This window comes from Myotis lucifugus, unplaced genomic scaffold (genome assembly GCF_000147115.1).
Source record: "Myotis lucifugus unplaced genomic scaffold, Myoluc2.0 scaffold_28, whole genome shotgun sequence".
NCBI classification, from domain to species: Eukaryota; Metazoa; Chordata; class Mammalia; order Chiroptera; family Vespertilionidae; genus Myotis; species Myotis lucifugus.
In genome coordinates, this window is record NW_005871076.1 from 3,445,922 (window position 1) to 3,456,274 (window position 10,353).

Sequence of the window (10,353 nt, forward strand, 5' to 3'; positions counted from 1 at the left end):
GGGTATCATAGAGTGTCATAGGCTATTTGGGTGGGAAAGCCTCTCTGAGGAGAGGGGGTTAGGCTGAGGCCTGGAAGAGGAGAAGGACCAACTTTACGAGTATCAGGGCGAAGAAGGTGCCAGACATAGGGTAGAGCACGTGCAGAGATCCTGAAGTGGCAAAGAGCTGGGTGTGTTGAAGGAGTTGATGGATGAAGCGAGTGGTGTGATCTGAAGCTAGAATAGGGAGGGCCCAGGTCACAATGGAGACCCTTTGGCCTGTTCTCTCAGAGCAACTGAAGTTAGGAGGACCTGAGGGAAAGAAGGTCCGTGGCTTCCTTTCTTCCTATGAATCAGATAAACTACATTTACCTGAGTCTCTGTAGCAAGGACTTGCAAGGACAAGGAAATTGCATCTTCGGTAGGGTAATGTACCTGTGTGTCTCCCCTTGAAGTGAAAACAGGGAAATGAGAAAATACAGGCATATTAATAGGGAAGTGGTTTGATGATCATAGTATAGCCACATAATGGGACACAATCCAACTGGTAAAAAAGAGTGAGGTTAAATCCTTCAGTAATGAAATGGAAAGATTTCCAATTAGTTGTTAAGCCAAAAATCAACCAACCAACCAACCAAACAAAAACCCAACCTGCAGAACTGTGCATCTAGTATCTTACCACTTGTGTAAAAAAAGGAAAAAAGCAGGAGGCAAAACATGTATTTGCTCATATATGCACCAAATTTGAGTAGAAGGATTCACCTAAAATATACCTTGGAGGGGTTTCCTTGTTGTCTTTGTCTCCCCAGGAGGAGGTTCTGGGAGGAAGGACAAGGGTCTCATCTGTCCTGTTTACTGCTGTATCCCCATTGGGAGGCTAGGACGGAGTGGGGGAGACTTCTCACTGTCTCCTCTTATATTGTTTCCAGATTTGAAACATGGGAATGTAGTTCTTATTCAAAGAAATTAAATAAAAAGGGAAAATAAAAAGTCATGAGGGGTCTACATGGGCCAACCAAAGCCCTGTGTTCTTTCCAGCTTTCCCTGCCCCTCAGCCTCTGACAAAGCTGAGCCTCAGAGAGGCCAACTCATCCTCTGGTGCAACCACTGAGTGCTCACTGGTCCCTGGTCTAGACTCCACTCCTAGTCATAGCGATGGTTTTGATGACCAAAGAATTGTCCAGAAGAGTTCAAAATTGATTCTGATTCCCAAGTGTGAACCATCGCAGCCACCATGGACAATTGAATAATTATCAGATGACACTGGACTCCATTTAGGTACCCAGCAGTGGGCAGTTGGTGTAAGTGGGGAGAGAGTAACTCAGGGAAATTCACATCCCTGCCCTCAACCTTGAGGTTTCTCAACCTTGGCACTAGTGACTTTTTGGGCTGAATAATTCCTTATTGTGAAGGGCTTCCCTGTGCATTGTGGGATGCTGCTAAACTTCTGCCTTCTGGATGCTAATAGTACCATCCCACTCCAGGTGGGACAACCAAAAAGGTCTCCACACATGGCCAAATGTCCCCTAACTACCAAAATCACCCCTGGGTAAGAACCACTGTTTTGTATCCCTGCAATTCCAGGTAAGTGGGTCATTCTCCCAATGAGAAGCCAGGGTTTCCCTCTGCCTCTACCCAGCTGGGTTGCCTCAGAGGATGGGGGGTTGACTCAACCTGTCCACAAGAAGCTCCTATTCCTAGAAGGCCCAGGCTGTAAAAAGACACCCCCAAAGCAGGCTGACAACTGAGGTGGAACTTACTCAGGCTGCCCAGTGGCCCACTCTACAGCACCCCCCATCGCTGGGGCCAGGAGCCCAGGGAAGTGAATGCGGCTTCCTCCCGTGGCTCTCTCCCTCCAGGTGACAAAGACAGAGCAAGGAGCGAGGCTCCGTGAAAAGTGCACCCCAGGTGATTTTGTAACAAACGGGGACGGGTGGGCGCCCCTGCCTCATCTCTCCTTCTCTCAAGAACATGATTCCCAGTGGACCGCTTTCTTTGGAGGGCAAAGAAAAAGGAACTGTATTTCTATGTTTTGATTAATCTGAGGCTCATCCTTGAGGCTCTGAAATGAATGAGCAGAATTTTCCGTGGCTAACTGTCCTGGCCGCCAGGCCCTGTTGGCAAAGGCCTGGTGTTTATTTACTTTTGCTTGTGTTATTTTTATTCCAGTTCAGCTGCAGCTCAGTGCGGAAAGCGTGGGGGAGGTGTATATAAAGAGCACCGAGAGTGGCCAGTACTTGGCCATGGACTCCGACGGGCTTTTGTACGGCTCAGTAAGTATGAGGCTGACAAGCTTCCAGACTCGGCCAAGGTTTGAGGTTTCCAGAAATCTTGTTATGTTGAGTGATACACACTATAAAGCAACAATTAGTCTCTGTTTGTTATTTTTTTTCCAGTAGGATTCCCGCCCTCTACCCTGCCTTATTTTAGGCACAAACATAAAAGAGTTTCTTGCGGTATTCTCTCAAAATACTCAAACGTATTATCACATAGAGGAGACATTGATTGAAATTTTGGTAAGTCATCCATCACTCATCTCAGAATACCTAGTTCCACTTCACTCATGCATTCCAAAAATCTTTCTTGAGTCCCCACTACATGTTATAGGCGTGTCCCCTGTGCTTTTTATAAGAACTGCAGAGCCCAGATCCTCGTAGTGAACATGTCACACACAACACTTTGAAAGGGTCTCCTAAATAAAACATTTAATAGCCCAATTGTACAAACATTTATCAAATGCCTCCTGTGTCTACGTACAGTTAGGTACCGGCAGGGATGTGAAGGTGAATGAACCACATCCCTGCCCTCGAGAGGCACGAAGAATTTATTCAGTAGCTAACATCCTCTGCATCGCCTTCTCCATCCCTCTTCTGGTTAGTGCTTTATATAGGTTTGACTCTGTTAATGGTGGTCTTTGTGAGAAAAGAACAGAAACAGAGGAAATCTGATTTTTCCCTTACTGGTATCTCTGGTAAAAGATTTGATGAGAGCCCTAACCGGTTTGGCTCAGTGGATAGAGCCCAGGTTTGATTCCGGTCACGGGCATGTACCTTGGTTGCGGGCACATCCCCAATAGGAGGTGTGCAGGAGGCAGCTGGTTGATGTTTCTCTCTCATTGATGTTTCTAACTATCTATCCCCTTCCCTTCCTCTCTGTAAAAAATCAATAAAATATATTTTTAAAAAAAGATTTGATGAGAAAGAGAGCTGAAGCCAATGGCCCCAGGTCTTGAAATTATTTCTGGATTTCAGTGACCCTTTCTCTGTATCCTAACAACTGATAATTAAGGCTTGGCTGTCACTCATAGCCCAAGCCAAACTCCTTTCTTCCTTTTTATTAAGATGCATGTCTACAGGACGGCAGCCAGGAGTCGGGGCGGGGGGGGGGGTTAGTCTGGGGCTCCCTTTAACTTATATTGAATTGTCAAGAGGCAGTGGGCACAGGAAACCCTCTCTTGAAGCCATCGTCAGCCAGAATTTGGGATGTGAACGCAGTTCAGCTTTTTCATGCTCCCCTAGGGGTCAGGAGATGGTATCATCAGTTACAGGTAGCCTCTACTAAGCTGTTTACTGAAATACAGATCAAGTGGGACAGCTTTAAAGGGTTTGGAGCCAGGCAGTGGCAGCTACATAGGGAGTAGGTGGTGTGTTTTTTAAGGTAGTTCTTCCAATTGGTAATAAAATCAATTGGCCAATCAGTCATTCACTTGCAGGCTCATAATTGAATCTCACGCCTCTGCCACTTTGGCAAGTTACTCCCCTTTTGAGCCTTGTCTAAGATGAGGACAGTAATGGACAGTACCTTCCCGCATATAGGGCTGAGAGGCCGCAGGGAGACAATGAACAGACCCGCCCACCAGCGTGACTGGCTCACGGGAGACGCTCCATCAATGTGGCTATGAAACATTCAGTTTATACATCCCTTGCCCTTATTATTTCATAGGTTATATGTTAGTTTTATGGCTTTTTCCTCCTTTAAATCAGTTTTGATGTTTATAATTTTCTGTTACTCATATAAAAATATTGGGGGAGACTCCTCAAATCTGATTTTCTCTAGGCTCCAAACACCCCCCCACACTCCCCATCATCCTGGCCGTCACTGTAATTTACCTAAAATATTCAGACGGTGATCTTCATATATGAGGCATCAACATTTTTATATTTCCCATTGATAAGGACAAGTTCTAACATATCTCAGAGCTCTGCCTCGTACTCTTAACCAATTTTTGGCATCAGTCCATCCTGATCCAAATTTATGTGCGTGTGGAAAGGACATATTTATTATAAAAAATAACTTCAAAAGGCTATATCCCAAAACATTCCTTCACTTATCTCTGGAGGTGGTAAAAGGCTAACTTTATAATATGTGAATGCCTTCCTGTGTTTTCCAAATTTTCTCCAGTGGGTATATGTCACCTATGTAACTGGGAGAAAAGCGTGCTAAATATAAAAAAGAAAATAATGAAAACAATGGCCATGAATCAGCTGTCACTCCGCAGGCCCTCGGCATTGCTCCAGATGCATAACGAGCGCTGACAAATCCTGCTGGGAGGCCAGAGGCAGCACCTCCGATTTGGCCTGCTGACTCAGCCTCTGACTCAGCCGTTCTGTGTCTACTGCTGTGGTGGAAGAGAGACATCAGGTGGGGGGTGTGGCCATCCTCTACTTTGTCACAGAACAGGAGCCTGATGCCCACTGAGGGGTGTCATGGGGTGAGCCCTCCCTACGGGGGAGTGGGCAACCCACACAGGTCCCAGACTGCCAACCTCCTCCCACTCCTGACAATGTGCATCAAACACCAATGTCTGGGTAAGTTCCTTTCGAGGCATCAGAGTCATCCGATTAACTATTACGTCTATGTCCCACCTTGTTCTAAAATGCTCCAGTGTCTCTCCCCGTTGTCACTGCAGATGAATAAGCAGCTGCGTGCTCCCTGCTACGGAGAACCTTGCTAATCAGAGATAACTTTCCCGAGGCCTCTGCCTGATCTCAGGAGTCCAATTCAACGCATCACCTCGTTGGCGAGCACCTGTTACTTGCGAGCACCTATTACTTGCCAGGTTCTAAGTCTGGCTGTAGACAGAGGGCTGACAAGGTCCCATCTCTTCCCTCAGGGGGGCTTGCAGTCTAATAGGCAAATGTGCCCACAAACAGAGAACACTGCGCAACAGAAAGGGGCTCCCCAACCACTGTGGGTGAGGAGAAAATAGAGACCATGCGACTCGGAATTAGAGCCAAGTCAATATACAGCAGAAGGGTTTTAGCTCACCTAACTGGTTTCTGTCCAAATATAATAAATGTTTTCTACAATCCTGACAAATAGGAAGTTCAAATAACTGGGGTTCCTCCCATTCTCTAACAGATGCATTCCAAGTGAAAAAATAATTATGGATAATAACTGCCCTATTGAATATGTTGGAACTCTTTTCCACCTTAATAAATTCACAACTGAATTGGATTCCACTGTATGTATGTGCCACTACCTACTTAACCAATCACCTTTATATGCATATTTAGGTTGCTTCCAATTTGTTACCATTATATCCAATGAACACCTTGAAAATATAGTTTTACACTTTCTAACTCTCTCCTAACTGTTCCTGGGAGTGAAATTGCTCCTAAAGGTCGTGCATATTGAAACCTTTGATACACATTGCCAAACTACCCTCGGGAAGTCTCCACCAACGCAGGAGAGTGCATGTTTCCTACACTCTCACCGACACCCAGACGTGTCTTTTTTCTCCTTGCAGATGTCATTGCCAACATGTTAAATCATTTTTTAAATTTGCATTTTCTTGCTAGTGAGATTGAATGTTTTCATAGGCTCATTGCCAGTTTTTGAAACAGCAGACATAGTGTGCCATTTTGATAGCATCCTAAGTCTATATCCATCCGGTCTTATCTACTCTCTGTGCGTACGTACTATAACGATGCAAGGAAGGATGCTTATCACCTGTTAACCGTTGTCTATATCTGGGTGGGTGGGCTTTGGGTGGTTTTTTTCTTCTTTCTTTAAGTAAAAAAACACATTTTTTAAGTCTTCATTGTTGAAAGTATTACATATGTCCCCCTTCCCCCCCTCATTGACCTCTCCCATCCTGTCCCCAGCCCCCACGCCAGGCCTTCACCACCCCATTGTCTGTGTCCATGGGTTATGCATATACACATATGAGTTCATTGGTTGATCTCTTCCCCCCCAACCCTCCCCTTAAGTAAAATTTTAAGTTTTAAAAATTATAGTTCTTTTTATAAATATTAGAAGATAAAGCTATTTTCATTTTTTTAAAAAAGCGTTAAGTTTCAGGATATGTTTTGGGCTTAGGGCACATTTTGTGCAAGCACTGATGGTCTTAACAATGCTAAGGTACTATCCTGCTATTGTTAATGAAAATCACCAGGATGAAAAATTATATTAGTAGTTTTTCATTTATTCGTTAAGTCCAAACTTAACAGCCCTCACTGCATCACCATCTGCTTTCACCTGTTTTGGACGTTTTTCATGGCCATGCCTATCTAGGTGCCAGGCCTCTACAGAGACAGAAGCCCAGCCCCCTCCCCCCTTGGGTGCCTACAATCATTCAGGATCTCCCCAGGGGCAGACTATAGGGTCCTGAGAACAACAAATGTAAGGGACCTTACAATAATAGCAGGTGTACATTGAGGCTCATTATGTGCTGGGTCCTGTTTTAAGTCCTCATTACCATCCCCGGAGATAGGCTCCATCATTATCCCAATGTTACTGAAGAAGAAACTGAGGCACAGAGAGCTTGGGTAATTTGCCCAGGTCACACAGCTTGAAGCCGAGGAGCCCTGCCTAAAACCACTCACTCACAGCCCTCCTCTCTTTCGGTTGTATCTTTGTAGCAAACACCCAATGAGGAATGTTTGTTCCTGGAAAGGCTGGAGGAGAACCACTACAACACCTACACGTCCAAGAAGCACGCAGAAAAGAATTGGTTCGTTGGGCTCAAGAAGAACGGAAGCTGCAAGCGTGGTCCTCGGACGCATTATGGCCAGAAAGCAATCTTGTTTCTCCCCCTGCCAGTCTCCTCCGATTAAAGAGGTCTGTTCTGGGTGCTGACCACTCCAGAGGAGCCTGAAGGGGTCCTCATCGGCTGACCCCAGATTGTTCCCTTGACCATTGGCTGCGCTAACCCCGGGCCCACAGAGCCTGACTTTGTAAGCAACGCGCTTCTAAAATGCCCAGTTCGTTTTCTTGCAGAGCCCTTTACCCCGACACAGTTTGGAACAGAGGGGACCAAATTGCTTCTAGGGGCCAATCGGCTGGCCAGCCTGGGTCTGGTTTGGAGGTCCAGTTGCCTCTGGGCACCTGCTGCAGGCTGAGCCTCTCAAGGCAAAGGTGGGGCCAAAAGAAGTGTGTTCAGGGGGCTGCCGAGTGGGTCTTTCAGTAACTGCGTCCGGTTCCCTCCACCGAGTAAAGTTCCCCCAAACAGCGGGCAGGACACCTTTTGTCTTTTCGATCCCCCACGATTATTAGAGAGAAGCTTATGGCTAGGTTAGAGGGAGGCTGCGTTCCCTGAGTAGAAATAGGGATGAAGAAGTCCTTTCACGAGAACAGAAGGGGTTACACTGGCAAGGGGAGACTGCATGCTGGTGGCGGCTGAGAAGGAAGGGATGTCAGTGCGGAATCGATGGAGGATGGGAGGCTCAGGCACGGGAAAGCAGATGAACGCGGCGCCTTGGAAGTCCTTACGATGCCCTGACTTTCCAAAGGTTATCAGGCAACAGGGAGCTGCTGGGTGATGTCAGGTGGCCAGCATGAGAAGTGGGTTCTTGATTCAAGGGCATCAGATGCTGGTAAATTCATTTGGGTCCTGGGTGTGGGTGTGGGAGTGATGAGAAAGAAAGGGAAACCGGGCCGAGGGGTGGTTGTCCTCTGACGAGGATGATTCTAGAAGCGAGAAAGAAAGAGAAAGGGACGTGTACTTGGCCACCCGCAGGCAGAGGCTTTGGGGTCCCAGGGCAGTGCTCACGCACCGTATGGGGAGCTTGTTTGAATGTAGATTCTGGTTCAATGGGACTGGGGTGCGGTTTTGGCATTTCTAACAAGCTCCCCCTGTATCGATGCTGCTGCGAACTCCCAGCATTCGTTCAGTTGTGGTCCTGAAAGGATGTCAGTCAAATGAAGGTGGCTCAACCTTCCCACCCCCACCCCCTCTCCTCATGCTTAACAACACTGTAGCATTCAGGCACATCGGCCCAGTTATGCCTGTGTGAAGGAGCATGTATTTAAGGCGCTTTGGCCCATTGCCTATAAAATGCCCATTTAGAAGATAAACAAAAGCATACTTCAAAAATGTTAAACCCTCACCAACAGCTTTTCCCAAGAGACCATTTGTGTTACGATTACTTGTATAAATATGCTTCCTGCTTAACGTAAACCTGACCCAAGTGGCTAGCAAATTAGAAACACCATTCATCTTTGACATATGATACCGTTGCCCTGTAAATGCCTCTAATAAGCCATTTAAATTTACTATGAGACTGTATGTTTTAATCACATTTAAAAATATATAGCGCAAAGGCAGTTAAACTGATTAGCATCCAGCCACTGAGAATGACAATAATAGGATACGATGTATAAGCTACTCAATTATCCGCCACTTATACTCCATTTACCTGTAAAATGAGATTTTCCTTTATTTCCCACTGTGCTGTTAGACATTTTTCTTTGAAAATGGGGATTTCTTATGCAATGATGTGACAATTGTGAATGAAAACCGATGAGAGTGTTACCTCATGTTTTATAAGGAGTGGAAGTGATTATTAATTGAAAAACAATTCCGTCATATGGAGAATGGAAGGAAAATGACAATTTGTGAAGGTTCGAAGCAATAGTGGAATTGAGAACTGAACCGGGTTAAAACAATGGTGAATAATACCATCCTGCATTTGTTTGTACAGCAAAACCATCGCATAACTTTTTTTTGTTTGTTTTTGTAACTTGGATAAGACGATTCCATTTCATATTAGTAAATCTTTGCAGGCAAGTTGGGGATAGTACAGTGTGGCTTAACATCTATTTACTATAAAGATTTGGCCAGAAAAAGGTGCCCAAAGAGGAAATCCAAGATATTTATAATGGTCCATAATTTTTAGAATGTGAATCAAATTCAAGTATAACGTTGGCCAAGAAAATGTAAATACTGTTGCTAACAGGTGAGGCAGATGTCTGTCGTTCCAGAGACCCAACGCATTGTAGAAGAGACACTACTGTGACCTCGACCCCCACAGGCCAGTCATCACTCGTGTATTCGTTCAATGAATACTTATTAAGTGCCACTGTACAGAGTACTGAGGCCTCAAAGAACCTTGTCTGCCTGGTTTGCTGCTGTATTCTCTCCAGGGCATTAGATGTATGATGAAAGATGCTGTGGATTCATTTCATCCATCAAGTAAAAACAGACTTTTGTAGGTTCCTGCTGAATAAACAGTCCCAGAAACCCAGGTTTGGGAAGAATTAGCAACCCCCAGCATGAGATAAGCCCCTATCAAAGTGTCAGAGGACATGGCAAGGTAAACCTAACATTTGCACCTGTAGAACCATGTCAGGCAAAGAGCCTGTCAGATGTGGTAGGAAGCGAGTGGTTAGAGGTTCTTCACTCCGTCTGAACATGCTCTCGTTCCTTAAACATGGAGCATCCCTGCTGCTCTCTCTCTTCCTGGAGTCAGTCTTGTGGCCACTGCCTGTCACGTGCCTCTTGTATGGGTTCACCTTCAGGCCAACTCTTATGAGTTGCCTGCCATTCTGTACAAAGCATCAGGAGTGTGTGTGCTTTGGGTTGTTTTCAATGTGCTGGTGGAGGTAGAGGTGGTGGTGATCTGTTTCCTTGGAAGGGATGATAGCCAAGCCTCCTCTGGCCAACAGTGTGCACTTACAAACACTGATCAAAGCATCTTGTATTACTGAAGACCAGGTACTTGCTCTGCATCGGAGGCAATAGAGCCCAAGACCTCAGCCTTGTAGAACACGATGCCGAGACCAACCATGCTCCTGGGCTGCAAAGCAGACCTCTGATGAAGATGCCTGTCATTTTACATCACTGTCTCTCTTTTTTTTTGCACCTTATAAATATTAATAAACGTTCTAGTACGTAATAATGTCTCTGAGTTTCTCTGCATCACGGTGTCTCAATTCCCTGTGGAAGGACTTCCCTGGCGTCCCTGCGGTGTGGCTGCTCTTTCCTAAGGCTGATAGGAAAAGGTAAGGCAGCAACATTTTTCATTTTGTTTGGAAACCTAAGGCAATATTGGTGCTTCCCTAGGGACCCACTAGAGAAATATACTCAGGAAATTTGCCCCCTGAAGAGCCAAGCACCATAAGTAAGTCATTTGACACTTTAGCTTCATAGTA

The 10,353-nt window shown here is 45.6% G+C and overlaps 1 protein-coding gene across 5 annotated transcripts in view; it reads left to right on the plus strand.

The window, feature by feature from the left end:
* FGF1 (fibroblast growth factor 1) overlaps nt 1-10,097 on the plus strand; it is a 91,336-nt gene extending 81,239 nt beyond the window's left edge. For 4 of the 5 annotated variants that reach the window (XM_006086415.3, XM_006086418.3, XM_006086414.3 and 1 more), the window contains 2 exons: nt 2,149-2,252; nt 6,843-10,097. In XM_006086415.3, coding sequence (XP_006086477.1) covers nt 2,149-2,252; nt 6,843-7,037 — 299 coding nt within the window. In that variant the 3' untranslated portion in view covers nt 7,038-10,097. The remainder of the gene's footprint in view (nt 1-2,148; nt 2,253-6,842) is intronic. The other variant, XR_002828645.1, reaches the window with a different exon arrangement.
* The last annotated feature ends 256 nt before the right edge of the window (nt 10,098-10,353 follow it).